The sequence below is a fragment of the Falco biarmicus genome, chromosome 6 (genome assembly GCF_023638135.1).
Source record: "Falco biarmicus isolate bFalBia1 chromosome 6, bFalBia1.pri, whole genome shotgun sequence".
Lineage (NCBI taxonomy): Eukaryota > Metazoa > Chordata > Aves > Falconiformes > Falconidae > Falco > Falco biarmicus.
The window spans coordinates 4,508,419-4,523,966 of record NC_079293.1 but is presented as its reverse complement, the minus strand read 5'-3'; the positions used below and the strand labels follow the sequence as shown (position 1 = coordinate 4,523,966).

The following is a 15,548-nucleotide window of genomic DNA, read 5'->3' as shown; positions in this document are numbered from 1 at the left end:
CAGCTTAGACCTCATGTGGCTGGCAAGCCTCCTGCGGGGTGAGCGCTGCCCTCCCCGTGCCCAGGAGTGAGATGGAGGGGTTAGGCACGGAGCCAGACCCAGCCTGGGGTTACACCTCTGAAAAGCGGTGTTGACTCAGTGCAGACTGACTGGGGCGGCCCTGCTGCATCACTTTCTGTCCCAGGAAGGTGGGCATACAGCTTGAGGGAGTAGATGAGATTTTGTAGAGTACCAGAGCTATTTTCAGAGCTGAGCTGGTCCCAAAAGCAGCGCAGCCACGTACCTCACCTAGTAACACTGCTAAACCCAAGCTGTCTTGGCATCTGAGGTGTGAAAACTCCACAACTCAGATAATCCAACTATGGGTAGTTGTTGAACAGCTGATAGTATTGCCCTGGGTCTGAAGACGGCACTGGAAGCCTACAGCTGTGCGAATGAGAAAGAGAGCAGTGCACATGAAAAGAACCAACTGCTAAAATATTGATAAATCTATCAAGAAAGCATAAAAATAATAAAAAAATAAACAGATGCTCAAGTACATCTTGAGATAATGAATTATGGAAGAGAATATGCTGTGAGTTTGCAGGGAAAAAAGGGAATGTGAGTGGGTAGACGGATGAGTGAGGGAAAGCAGAAAAAAAATTACCTATCAAACTCAGAGGATATGACCATTTCACTCACCGTCTGCTGTAAAACCATTTGTGTCAAGAAGATGGGTGACTTACAGGAAGTAAGTGCAGGGGGCGAAAGAGGTCTTTCATAAAAAAGACCCAGCTGAGTGAAAAACCCCTTCAACCCTAGCAGCATTACATAATTCAGGAGACTGGAAATTACTGGTCACAAAGCAGACAGAAAACGACAAAGGAATTTCCAGTGATCAGGTATTGTGTGAAGTCAACTGGAGTTTCATTGCTGGTTTTCCTAAGAGTAAAAGTAAGCTCTTGAAGCACACCACCTGCTTGGAGAGTGTACATATGAGTGGAGGGCAGGAGCGCTTCAGAGGCAAAGTTAAAGCTGCCTAAATTTAATTTTGCAGCTTTATACTCTTGTACACCCTGTGACTGTCTTTTTTATGAATGCCCTTTTTCATAACGATGCACCAGATTCCACAGAATCATAGAATCATTTAGGTTGGAAAAGAACTTTAAGTTCATCAAGTCCAACTGTTAACCTAGCACTGCCAAGTCCACCACTGAAACCGCTAAGCACCACATCTGCACGTCTTTTAAATACCTCCAGGGATGGTGACTCAACCACGTCCCTGAGCAGCCTGTTCCAATGCTTGACAACACATCAGGGAAGAAATTTTTCCTGACATCCAATCTAAACCTCCCCTGGTGAAACTTGAGGCCATTTCCTCTCATCCTACCGCTTGTTACCTGGGAGAAGAGACCGACCCCACCTGCCTACAGACTCCTTTCAGGCAGCTGTAGAGAGCGATAAGGTCTCCCCTCAGCCTCCTTCCCTCCAGGCTAAACACCCCCAGTTCCCTCAGCTGCTGCTCATCAGACTTGTGCTCCAGACCCTTCCCCAGCTCCGCTGCCCTGCTCTGGGCACGCTCCAGCACCTCAGTGTCTGTCTGGCAGTGAGGGGCCCAAACCTGCACCCAGGGTTCGAGGGGCGGCCTCACCAGTGCCCAGTACAGGGGGACAGTCACTGCCCTGGTCCCGCTGGCCACACTGTGTCTGACACAAGCCAGGATGCTGTCGGCCCCCTCGGCCACCCGGGCACACTGCTGGCTCATGTTCAGCCGGCTGTTGACCAGCACCCCCAGGTCCTTTCCCCCAGGCAGTTCCCAGCCACCCTTCCCCAGGCCTGTAGCGCTGCCTGGGGCTGGTGTGACCCAAGGGCAGCACCTGGCACTGAGCCCTGTTGGAGCTCATACAGCTGGCCTTAGCTCTTCGATCCAGCCTGTCCAGAGCCCCCTGCAGAGCCCCCCTGCCCTCCAGCAGATCAACACTCCCCCCCAACCAGGTGTCGTCTGCAAACTTACTGAGGGTGCACTCAATCCGCTTGTACAGATCACCAATAAAGACATTAAACAGGACTGGCCCCAGTGCTGAGCCCTGGGGAACACCACTTGTGACTGGCCACCAACTGGAGTTAACTCCATTCACCACCTTCAGACTTGGCCATCCAGGCAGATTTTTTACCCAGCACAGAGTGCACCCATCCAAGCCATGAGCAGCCAGTTTCCCCAGGAGAATGCTGTGGGAAACGGTGTCAAAAGCTTTACTAAAGTCCATGTAGACAACATGCACAGCCTTTCCCTCATCCACGAAGCAGGCTACCTTGTCATAGAAGGAGATCAGGTTCGTCAAGCAAGACCTGCTTTTCATAAACCCCTGCTGGCTGGGCCTGATCCCCTGGTTGTCCTGTACACGCTGCATGATGGCACTCCAAGTTGACCTGCTCTAGAACCTTCCCTAGCACTGAGGTCAGGCTGACAGGTTCCCTGGATCCTCCTTCTGGCTCTTCTTGTAGATGGGTGTCACGTTTGTTAACTTCCAGTCAGCTGGGACCTCCCCAGTTAACCAGGGCTGCTGGTCCATGACGGAAGGTGGCTCAGTGAGCAGTTCTGCCAGCTCCCTCAGTACTCTTGGACGGAATCTATCCAGCCCCATAGACTTGTGTGTGTCTAAGTGGTGTAGCAGGTCACTGACCATTTTCCCTTGGAGTATGAGGGCTTTGTTCTGATCTTCATCCCTGTTTTCCAGCTCAGGGGGCGGTACCCAGAGAACAACTGGTCTTACCATTAAAGACCGAGGCAAAGAAGGCACTAAGTACCTCGGCCTTTTCCTCATCCTTTGGCACTGTTTCCTCCCACATCCAATAAAAGATGGAGATTCTCTTTAGACCTCCTTTTGTGAGTAATGTATTCATAGAAACATTTTTAATTGTCTTTTATGGCAGTAGCCAGATTAAGCTCTAGTTGGGCTTTGGCCCTTTTAATTCTCTCCCTGCATAACCTCATGACATCCTTGTAAGTCCTCCTGAGTTGTCTGCCCCTTCTTCCACAAGTCATACATTTTCCTTTTTTTCCTGAGTTCCAACCAAAGTTCTCTGTTCAGCCAGGCTGGTTTTCCTCCCTGCTGGCTTTTCTTTTGGCACATGGGCATGGCCTGCTCCTGCACCTTTCAGATTTCCTTCTGCAAGAACGCCCAGCCTTCCTGGACTCCTTTGCCTTTCAGGGCTGCCTCCCAAGGGACTCTTCTGTCCACTAGGCTCCTAAACAGGCCAAAGTCTGCCCTCTGCAAGCCCAAGGTAGCAGTTCCGCTGACCCCCCCTCCTTAGTTCTCCAAGAATCAAAACCTCTATAATTCTGTGATCGCTATGCCCAAGATGGCCTCCAACCATCACATCACCCACATGTCCTTCTCTGTTCACAAACAGCAGGTCCAGCGGGGTGCTTCCCTAGTTGGCTCCCTCATGACATATCACTACATACTGAAGGACAGCTTGCTAAATAGAAACTTCAACATTTATTTTGAAGAATCTTAAAGGGTTTTTGATTCCTGAAATTCAGCAGGGATCAGGCCCACAAGGTCACTCGTATGCCTTTCATTCATTTCCCTGTGATGTGTGTGTGTGCTGGGGAGAGAAGAGGACTTAAAAAATGTATTTTGCCTACACACAGTTGATTATGTTCAACAATAACGATAACGACACAGGATTACGTAAAGCAAATGAACCCAAATTAATTTTCAAGTGAAGCCTACAGCTATCAGGCTGAAGCCTCCCCTGCTGCTAGTCCAGCCCTTAAGAGTGCTGCCCCTGGTGCTCTGCTCTGGAGAATGACAGACATGCACGCTCCATCATCAGCTCGGTGTAGAGGGATGGGCATGTGCAGCCAAGGCTGGACCGGCTTCTCCTGACAACCTGGACGAGGAGCTGCTCTGTCACCCTGCAGAACCTCTGACTCACCCTGCAGCACTGTGGATTATGCTTGGTGCAGAAAGCAGTTGCTCACTATTTTATTTATCTTTGATGTTTTGTTTGTTTTGCATCACTGGAGCACTACTCTGAACAATGTTTTGATTTTAATTTCTTTTTCCCCCCCAGGGCTTCAGCAGCACAGCATCTGAAGGCTTCACAAGCCTTGATGATTTAAGCCTCCTAACCAGCTTGTGGGGTCAGTGTCACCTCCCTGTTGCAGACGGGAAGCAGACAGGCACAGGCAGTAAGCAAGTAACCCCAAGTCATGTGGCTTTCTGCCATTTGTGAGGTGACAGTAACTCAGCTTCTTCCAACAGATCCCTGCATCCTTCACACTGCTTTTGCTACAGCTTGTGCAGAGAATGAAGTACAACAAAGCCCACACTTAAGGACACTTTCAACACGCAACCTGTTATGACAAGAACAAGAAGTACCCCTTCCCCAGACCCACCAAGTACAACCTACAAACAAGCATGTTTTAGATGTGCACATAGACATTTAAATCAAAGACTCCAAATAACCTTTCATTTTCATGGAAGCTGGGTACACGGAGATCTCAGTAAGGAAATCAGCTTCAGCTCCTTTTGTTCTATCTGTGTTAATGAATTGATTATCACTCAAACCCTTCGATATTCAAAGGCTGGGTTTAATGCTGGACTCCTAAATCTATGCTGCATAATGCAATTAAACTGTCCAGTACTGCACGCTGCACACCCAGGCTTCTTCTAACAGCTGAACTGGGAATATTGCATTATTTTTGATATCTCAGAAAGCTTTTAGGACTTTTAAACAGATAAGGAGGTGCTAACTCATTTTGAAGTGTTGCATTTCTCCTGCTGAATGACACACTGTAGACATGCTTTCCTCCATGACCCTTGTCTCAAGCTTTTTTTTTTGTTGTGTACCAGCTTGCTTTCTCAATGGGCAAGGGTTGTCATGGGAAAAGGAGCAGGGCCTTGAGACCACAGGGGCACTGTCATAAAGGAGGGGAGTTTTTTCAGATAAGGTACTTATACTAAAGCTAAGATGTCTACGTTTGGCACGGCTCTCCAGGTGATCTTGTTTAGTGATGGAGAGGAACAGGCACTTCTGCTGCAGGATGAGACAAATAAGACTTGATAGGTATCTACTTCATTGACTATGAAGGAAACCAGGACAACTAGCTCCATCAGAGGTGTCTATATTGTAGACATCTGTGTTTAGCCACCCAAGCCACACCTGAGTTGTCCATACCATGACTGAAAGAGAGGAATTTCCCAACCTGCCATTTAACCTTGCTCCAGCCACCTCACTCCCTTAGATTAAAATGTGGTAGCACCTCACTGACACTTTAGCACACAGGAGACCTGTCCCCAGACGTGCTCTGGCCGCGGAGTGAGGCATGTTTTGCTCTCTTCTCTGCAGCAGACTACTGTCAGACACAGGTCAAGGAGGGTTGGGCCAAACCAACAGTTGCCACCTGAACCTGGGGCATGGGAAGAGGCCTTTTGTGTTAAATAGTCCTTGAATCACGGGAGGGGTTCCGTCCACAGTACATCAGGAGTGTCAGAGGGAAGAAGACAGCAGAACCAAGGAGGAACATACCTTAGCCATCTCACTGACCTACACTAAGGGGTGCCCACTTGTCTGGATATTCACATTCCTGGCTTTTCACTTCCCTTGCCGTTTCTGCCATTTTCTCAGTGAATGAAAGAGCTGAAGAAAAGGCTTAAAGAGCTGAAACATCCTGAAAAGGCTAAGCTGCCTTCTAGCACACCAAAGAGACAGAAAACCTCTATGTAGAGATGAAGCTGACCCTGCCATATCACACTACTGTTCGGACCAGACAACCTCTGAAGCTATCTTCATACTTATCTCTTTTGAGCACTCCACAAATCCCTGACCAACCTATTTTTATGGTAGTTAGGGATGGAAATGGGCCTCAGATGAGGAAATACCTTTGTGGATGCACTGTAAGTACCAGGGGTAAGTTATTTGTGGATGCACTGTAAGTACCAGGGGTAAGTTAAACTGCAAGAAGGGAGCTGGGATACAGGCTTCCCTCCTCTTCCAACTCACCCAACAATCTGCTCTTGAGGTATCAAAACAAGCAGATATCTAGGCCTCATTCCACTGGAATTTTGTGTGTGTATATAACACAAATATGTGTGTATAATATATTATACACACAGACACTCTAAATATTTTTGTATATTAAATTTTCACACATATACTAAAATATTTTTGTATATTAAATTTTCATACTAGTGGCTCTGCTTACTTACATACAAACTGACTGAACCCACTAAACCCTGGACAGGAACTGCTGTCAGCGCACTGCTAGCTGTGACACGAGGGCGAGCAGACCCAAGATGAGAGCAGGCAACTCACCAACTTGCGGATTTCACATTCTAGGTTCTGAATACAGTCCAGTTTCCTCTTGCGGCAGCGCTGAGCTGCAATTCGGTTCTTGCTGCGCCGGCGGACATCGTGGATGAACTCGAGCTGCTCTGAGGTTAGCTTGTGCATCTTTATCATCATCTGGAAATCATTCCTTGGAAGATCTGTGATTTGATCAACAGGAAAAGGAAGTTTCACCTAAACCAAACAAATACAAGACAAGAGCAAAGAGTCATAATTTGATTGCTGAATGCAAACCAGACAACAACCAGTAGAAGGACAATTACCTATGCTGCCGCCCCCTAAATAAACGACACACCAAGTTTTACACTGAAAAAGTTTTTAACACTCCCTTGTGGCACATTGTGGAGGTCCAGCTGGTAAGGGTCAGACTATAATTGTACTGAAATAGCAATCTGGACGAATCCCAGGTAAAAATTTCATCTTTCTAAAAAGCTCTAGTAACAGATTTCCTTGCATTAAAAGAAGGCTCCATCCACTAAAAGTCATGGCCTTTTGGAAACAGTGAAGTACCTCGCTGCTATTAACTTCAAACTAGTTTCAAGGAACAGGCTATTATTGCAGCAGGAAACCTGTCTCTGCATGGCTTGCAGGACTAAAGTTTGATTAGGTGTGAGGTTAAAAATGCAACCTGACACCTCAAGTGGATGAAAAATACTGTATTGCAATTAGGAAAGGTCTCCTACCCAGCTTTTCAACTGAGCAGTATACCATATAAGAAGAAAGGGTCAGAGGAGTGCGATGCTAAAATATATGCATTTTGAAACAAACCAATATTTGCTGACAATCTAATATTTCTGTAGATTGAAGAGCACTCTGGTTGCATTTCTTGAAATAAACCCCAAACACTCTAAAGCCTCAGTTACTTGCAATAAAACATTTTTCCTCTGGGCCATGAACTGCCATCCTGTTTTGACTGTAGACCATGCGACAGTATCTCCAGGTTCTGACTTCAGGAATTCCAACCACCTTTTCAACTCCTACTGATTATTCATTAAAGCAAAGTAAAACACAAAGCTTCTGCCAGCTTGGAGCAATGAACACATACTATCTGAAAACAAGGAGAATGGCAGGTGTACTCAAAGACTTCTGTTAGCTTTTTTTCCCAAAACCGATCGGCTTGCTCAAATCAAAGTGAGCACCTCTCCCTTACAAACCTTGCCTCACTTGTAGCTTGAGACTAATAACATGACTATCAAAAAAAATAACGTTCCTCGGTGGACTGTGTGTTTGGTGGTCATACAAGAATCAGTTGACAAAGCTGAAGGAGATGACAACTGAGTAACTCCATTGCCCTCTTTTCTTTTTTTGAGTCATACCCACACTGCCCAAACGATGGCAGTAAATATCTACATTTCTGTCCCCGTTCGGTACAATCCAGCCTTTCCAACAAGGAGACTATTCTGCGTGCAGGCTACCGAAGAAGATATGACTTAAATTGCTCCAGCGAAGCAAAAGAGATGGGTGGAAAAGGTTACATATATATATATATATATATATATATATATATATACACACTTTGATATAGAAAACATGGTCATCATCTTCAAACGGTGCACTTTAATTATTTGGAGATAAAGAAAATAACAGCATAGATTAGAAATAAATGACTTTCATCGGAGAGCTGAGTTTGATTATGCAGAACACTTTGCTGAGGACACACGTACACACAGCAGTGGCCTCTGGCACTGGCAGTCATGGACCCTCACCAGGCAACAGGACCTGCCGATAACCAGCTCCGCACCTTGTTTATAAGCTTGCGTTTTCTTGTGTTCTGTCACTGCTCTGTGCGTGTGTCCAAGCCTGGGCCAGAAATTCAGTGCAAACACCTCCACACCCTTTCAGACAGTTTCATGCCCTGAACATTGCCCCTCTGCCCCACGTGTCCAGGCATCGCTTCGTAACATGCTACTTAACAGGTCAATTTAAACCAGCAAGAAACACCAAACACTGCCCCAGTCCCCCGCTTGTACACACAAAGGCTGACCTTAGGCAAGGTGATGTGGACTACCTTGTTTACAGATTGCTAACCAGTGACATGAAACCTGTTTGAGTTCCCTTCCTTAGCCTTTGGACGGTCAACATAAACTTGGTGTCACCTGCTTTTCTCTCAAGCTTCAGTCAGAGTCTGAAAATGAAAACATCTGTGCTTTCCCCTGAAAGACACCACTGTTCTTCACTGCAAAAAATGTTCTTTCACGTTCCCAGTTTTTCCTTATTTTCTTAAGTCCAAAGTGAAAAGTGATGTTAACTTTATTTCTCCCTCCCTCTTCCTTTCAAAACATACTTACTTGCAAGGAGATGTGCTTGCAGCTGGAATGGGAATGAAAGCGAAGCAACTTAAATCTGTCAGGTAGAAGTCGTTGAAGGGAAATAGGAAAATAAATAGAAACAGATTCACAGGGGAAAAAAACCCCAAACAACAGATTGAAAATAAAATCATCTACACAGCAGGCCAGAGACTGCTATCAGTAAATCCAGCATAATCCCACTCTGTCATAGGCAGCACAGCACAGGATTAAAAATGTGAAAGGGAGAGTGGAAGTGAGTCAGACTCGTTTCCTTCACCATTCACAGCATTTTTATTGCCCGTCTCCCTCTACGAAATTAGCTGTCAACTGAAAAAATAAAAAAAACCACCAAGCTTTTGGCATGGACACAGTGAATAACTGCACTGGGGTACTGCTGCAGTGAGAGGCTAATGGTGTTTTACACCAGCACAGGGCAAGACTCTCAGCTGGTATTTATCATAACAGAGTGGTAAGTCAATTTGCAAGAGCTGAGGACTGTGCCATGGGTGGGATTCGTCTGACCCACTTAAAGCTGTCTGAAACGATGGGTTGGGACTAGCTACTGTCTAGGTCCCTGCTGTTGGCATCAAGGCCAGAGAGGCCTTTGGACTGCAATGCATCCTGCATGGCTTCTCCCTCCTCCCGGCTGCAGAAAGAGCTGAGATAAGACTTAGGGAAGATGCTGCATCTTACAGTATCTAAGGTAGGTGAGAGAAACCTTACAAGAGATGTCTGAAAAAGATCTAAGATGTGTAAGATAAATCCAGCAAGTATGTTTTCTTGTAAACTTCTCTTGTTGATAACTATGAATTTTGTACAGGAAATGACTCTGTACTCTTTGGTTTGTACTATTTCAAATTAGAAATGCAAGCAGGATCTCTACTCCTTCCAGGAGTCACTCCAGCCAGAGCTAATCTCAGAGAGCTCTAAAATCTTCCCTGTCAGCACAATCACTCTTTCCCTGCATTTTTACAGCAACAGCAGAAGCTCTGTTTCTGCAACACAACAGATAAACCGGCAGTTCCCACTACTGCTGCAGCCTCTACCGCCACCGGCTCTAGCTGATAAACCCCTGCGAGATCAGCCAGCCCACCCTGGTGAAAAAGAAAACGTACGACTTTGTGGCATTTACCCCCTCGTATTAGCATTAGGATGCCAGTGCAAATGTCATTGCTTTGAGCAGCTAAGTAACAGCAATGATCTAGACAGACAGGGAGAGCCCTTGACTAAGCACACGAAAGGCCCATATATAATCAATTAATTCCTTCAAGCTTCACTAGTTAGTGCCAGCTTGGATCATACGCCAGTTACTGCTGTGCTGCTCACTTACTGTACTAGTTACTGCTACTGCTGCTCTCCTCACTCTCTTTTTCTTCGGAATAAAGGACTAAGGCCCTGTATTTACTCACCTTAAAATATAAATGCCAAGTGTTGGGAATTTCCTTATCTTATAAGTAACATTAGCTTTTTCACTCCTTTATATGTAAAATTTCAACATCATCTTCCTTGAGCTGCCAAGTCCTAGTGGAGACAATGAACTTCCCAAGCCTGGCTTAACATCACAGTAACTAAAAGTGTTCATCTATTATACATAAGAAAAAGTCATCATTATGTATTGGGCATGGGAGGGTGGAACTCAAGGTACCAGCCTGACCTTTATAAATGGTTTAAAATCTTGGTCAGGTGCTCCAGAGTTGAAAGAAATAAAACTGTTTCCTTAATGCCCGTAAAATGAAAGCCAGTTATTGAAAGCTTCGGACACTTAAAATTGCTCAGCCCTTGGAAAGCTCTCAGGATCCGCCCAAGCAATTTAGCACAGGGGCTGAAACATATCAATGTTTGTTTAATGTAGAAATGGGCAATTTCCTCCAGATAGAAGAGCCCAACACATTAATGCTGCTACTCCTAGTATCTTCCTCAGTATGCAAGTCTGTCTTCTACAAACACTCAGGAAAAAATTCATCCCAGGACAGGAATTGAGGTGTGTCCACTTGTGTTAGGGACTCGATTGCCCACACGCTAGTTCAGGCACCACTTGTGGCCCCACAGAATAGGGACCTACCTGATTTCACTCGGACAGATGCTAACTACGAAGCACAAAGCCAAGGGGCCACACTTAGTGTAAGGGGGAGGACAGGCAGGATGCACTCTAGTGGCACAGGTGAAGACTTCAAAACACCTCTTCTTTTCAGGTGTCAATCATACCATGATGGCAGAGGACTGCAAGAGGAGAACAGTGAGCCAAACAGCAAAGATCTACCATTTGTGTCAACAAACCAGGTCTGAAATGGCCTTGATCAGCAGGTCCCACTGCAAACGGCCTGTCTGATATGCCACAACACAACTGATGGCCACGTAGTTGCTCAGGGTCAACTCCAGCCTCCCCTCCTGAGGGCCATGAGAGGTGTTTGGGTCAGCAAATGCTGTCTGAGAGGGCACCGCTATGCACTTAGTGGAGGCAGCCTGGGCAACCTTTTGATTTGCCACCTGCCTCAAATAACTGGCAGAAGGGGCTAGTCCCATGGCTGAGGGCTGTACTCCAACAATCAGGAGACTGTTGGATGGCCAGGGTTCTCATCCTTTAGCCCATGAATTGGACCTGTGTTCAGATCACACACTGCCAGTGCTTAAAATGCTGAGCTGACCTCTTCCTATTCACCACTTGCATTGTCCCCAGCTTCCAGACCTTCAAATGGCACAACAATACAATACTCCTGCCCATAAACAGGCTTTCCAAGACCAGGGATAGCTCAGAAACCCCAACGGAAGCCATAGGTGCATTTGAGAGCGGCAGATCAGGCAGTGAAATGAGGGGGGATAAACTGCAGTATTTCTCTGAAAAATCTGCTTTTGCAGGAAAAAAATGAAGAACTAGAGAGTCAGTCCCTCAAGAGCTCCAGCAAGGTCTTCAGCTCAGGGCGTAACAGAAATGATTGCAGGCTGCAATGAAATAAGACAGCGTCTGAAAGGACTTTCCTGAAATTTCAGACTTGTAATGGAAAACTCTCAGTGTTGTAATCCAGTAATTCTCTGCTACCGGCATGGATACCACTCCTACTGGAGAAAGGAAAGAAAACAAAACTGCCATGGAGTTTATCTTGCAAGACCGATGTTTGACGACACTCCATTTAACCAGATGTTGCCAAACACAATTCCCAGTGCTCTGCTGATGCACTGAGGATCCTGATCAGAACATCCACCACAGAAGAATGTGGAGAGTAACTTTCTCATTTTCAAATTAGTAAACCTAGTAAGATCAGGCAAGCTGGGGTGACCAATCACCAAATTCTGGGGCGGAATTATATAAAAAAGCAAGTTAACACCTTGACATGTATTTTTCTTGGTTGTCCTTCTTTCTACATATTACTTTTAACTAAGTTGAAATATTAAGAGCAAAGAAGGCTCAGGTTAGGTAACTCAGCACTGCTCCAGCAGACTTCTGTTAGAACAGCTTTGGTTTACCCCCTTTTACTGGGGCTTTAATACTTTGCTAAGCATCAGCAGATGAACAGAGAAAGGGCAGCTGCCTATTGCTTACCATGGAGGGGTCTGGACTCTCACTGAAGGTTATTTGCCTACAATATCCTCAGTGTTCCAATTGCATTCGCTTTGCCTTTATGAGCATTTCCTTTGAAAAGTAAGTCTCTAAACCAGGTGGGAAATTCTTTTGAAAGACACATTTATGCAATTCTCTAGATAGTAATAGTTCTTGGAAAACTCCACCTCTTACCTCCTCCTACCCTTGTTTATTCTTCTCCTAAGATAACTCACTCATCAAATTAGATCGAGCTGAGATTTTTTTAACTGGTTTAGTAGTATAATATTTTTACAAGTTTTCTAGCCGAAAAAACCCCATAGATACTTGCTGAAGGAGTATCAAGAAAGTAGGCAGTGCTGAAGTTTCTGTTCCTAAGTAGGTTAACAGATTGACAGACTACTTCCTTCTCAACAATTCATTATTTCAGGGCTTATTGTTTTGTTGTTGCTATTTTAAGCAGGATTGTCAGAACCTGCCTGCAAGCACTGAGCATAAGTATTCGCTCTAGTATTATATGCCAATAACTGATTTGAACAACCTGTTGGGGCCTAAGGGAGCTGGGTGAAAAAAGGAACACAAACTGTTATATATTTCTTTAAAGTCCCAGCAGCTCAAGTAACAGCCCTGTTCCTGCAAATCCGTAAGATGGGAACAACCCATTTGCTGCTTCTGTCACAAAACCTTAAGAAAGGGAAATCTCAGAAAATTCTGGGTGGCTCCCTTAACAGGAAGGAAAATGAAAGGCAAATACATCCCAGCGAGCAGTTAAGAGCAGTGTTACAGGGACGGCCACCTCCTGGGACACTTGTGACTGCAGTCTGCACCCCCTGTGGGGCAGGGAGGCCGGCCATGGAGAGGGGTCACTTGTACCCACCCAGCACTCATGCCAAGCCCTAGCACTCCTTTGGCACTGAACAACTTGGGCACGTCCTCCTGAATGGCATCTGTCTGTGGGAAAGCAGAGTGCCTGAAAATAAGCAGAGAGAAGAAACTTTTCACCTACTTCTCACACAATCAATACACTGGCAAATGATGCTTTGTGACATTACTTCTGGAAAAGACAGCACTCTGGGACCCAAATCAAGACCAACAGAGTCCGAATTCCAGGGGAACTGAGCAGCCCCATGAGATAACCAAGGGTCAGAGTCCATCAGGCTTATTCCCATTAGGCCATCCCACCCAAACCAAAGCCCACCTGTAGCTCAAGAGCCTGCGTGGCTGCTCTCCAGAGGGGTGAGTGCCTGCATGTCATGCCCAGCTATCTTATCAGGTGCTTTTTGAAGAGAAGTCCAGCAAACACTGTGTGATTTGATATGGCAGGGGGCAAGGGACCCCATCTGGAAAGTCATCAGGACAGCAAGGGCAAACTGACAATTTCAGGAATGGAGAAAGATTGCCATGCAGCTTGCAGGAAGGTGAAGAACAGAAAGCAGCCCATTTCAGACTGCTGTGAGTCTCTCCTGCTGTTCTAATGGCAGCCAAACTGCTAAAAGTAGGTAGAGCGACTTACACAAGAACTTCCTGCTGCTATTAGAGATTTTCTGCTGCCTGGTTTAACATATTTTTCACTGAGGTTTCTACAGCAGCAGACCTTCAAGGATTGCAGGACATACACCCCAAGTCACTGTATAAACATGGCATTGTTTAATGAGGCTGCAATGTCCTTTCTCGTATTGGTAACAACCTTTACAAATGCATTTTTCAGAAAAAAATCTAGTGTGATCTGTTTACCCGTAGTTTGTTCAGAATAAGTGCAGTGCAGCCTCACGGAGCATTGATTTCCTCACCACATTTTTAATGCCTAGCAGTCCTAATCAAAATGCCCTGACAAAAAAAAAAAAAAAAAAAAAAAAAAGCACCTTATCAGCAGTCCCAGGGAGTAAACTTGCTCACCACAGTGCAGAAAATCCTCCCGGGAGGAAACCAGCAGCAAACCCAGGAGTGTAGCAAACCCTCCCTACCTTTGCCCAGAGCCGGAGAGGTCTGCCTGCCAGCGGCACAGCAAGATGGCTTCCCGTAACCCACCCATTGTCTCCTCTTGGGAATGTCCCTCCTCTCATCCACAGCCTCCTGCACACATTCACGTAATTTTATTTTTTTTTCCAGGAAACCACCACCAGTCCCCTATAACCTTCTCATTTGACTCTTCTGGGCTTGTGTCTGCTGCAGCATCTCCACACAATTAGCCAATTATGACAGCTAATTAATCATCTAACCCCAAAAGGCTAACCTCCTGCCCTCTTTGCTGCCTCATGCTGCTCATTAGCCCTTGCTGAGCAAGCAGCACACGTGGGTGGAGACCCGATACTCTTCCCAGTCCCACTCCCTGCTCCCTTCCACCGCTTGTAAATTTAGGCAGGACTTCACCAAGTAACTTTGGTGTGGCCAAGCAGATCAGTTCTGTTGTAGGGCTTCCCAAATGAGGTCCCATGCGGCCTCCCAAGGAGATTCCTCCCCCTTCTGCGTTGTCCCCAGCTCAGGACATGGGGACAAACAAAAACTGTCCTCTCAAAACCACTGGTACAGCACGACAGGGATTAGGACACCACAGGCTCCCCTTCCTGCTCTTCAGCCCTTCCTCAGAGCTAAGCAACCAGCCAAGGGAACCAACCACATCTGTCTGAAAAGGTGTCTTCCAGAGCCTGGGATGTAGTTGGAATAAGGATTAGGGGATAAAATGAAGTTCAGTTTTTTTCATCCCTAGCCCACAACTATGCCCACCTGGTTTGGAACTGGGCACTCACAGCGTGTGAACCCCCCAAGCTTGCACTCGCTGCTCCCCATGCTGAAGCATGAGCTCTCAGTGGAGCATTTCAGCGCTACTAGAGGGGCCAGATATGCAATTTCACCTAGATGCTCTCCAGGTCATGTGGTTTCCCAATGAAACTCTATGAAAACATCCAGTCTTTTTTTTTTCCAGTTTCTGGGCTCCACAACACATCCCCATAATTTAAGTCTTCCCTCAAACTGGTGACTTCACACAGGCAGTTTATTCGATCACAATTAGCCAGTTATCACCACAGCATCTCCAGCTGGCCCATCTCTTAGTTTTAGAGCAGGCCCTCTTCCTCGTCCCTCTTGGGGGACTGCTGCATTCAGTTCACAGCTTGCTCTTCAGCGCCAGACCACCCCCTTGCCATTCTCCTAACAGTCCTGGAAATTAAAAGGATAACTTCTCTATGAAACCAATTATGCAACAGCTGCCAGAGCTCACCACCAAACAAAGAGGTCATGGGCAGGAAACACCATCTCGGTTGTCACTTAATGGAGGTGAAACCCGTTACCTGCGTGTGCAAGACACACACACACACGCACACACACCCTACACAGAGGGAAGATGACTTGCATACCATTCCCACAGCTGAGGGTGGCCAGCTATGCAA

General features: G+C 46.1%; 1 protein-coding gene across 6 annotated transcripts in view; it reads right to left on the bottom strand.

Annotated features, from left to right (window-relative positions):
* Positions 1–15,548, bottom strand: part of BACH2 (BTB domain and CNC homolog 2) — a 196,862-nt gene that overhangs the window by 7,948 nt on the left and 173,366 nt on the right. For all 6 annotated transcript variants that reach the window (XM_056342598.1, XM_056342602.1, XM_056342600.1 and 3 more), the window contains one exon: positions 6,307–6,513. In XM_056342598.1, the coding sequence (XP_056198573.1) occupies positions 6,307–6,513 (207 nt within the window). The remainder of the gene's footprint in view (positions 1–6,306; positions 6,514–15,548) is intronic.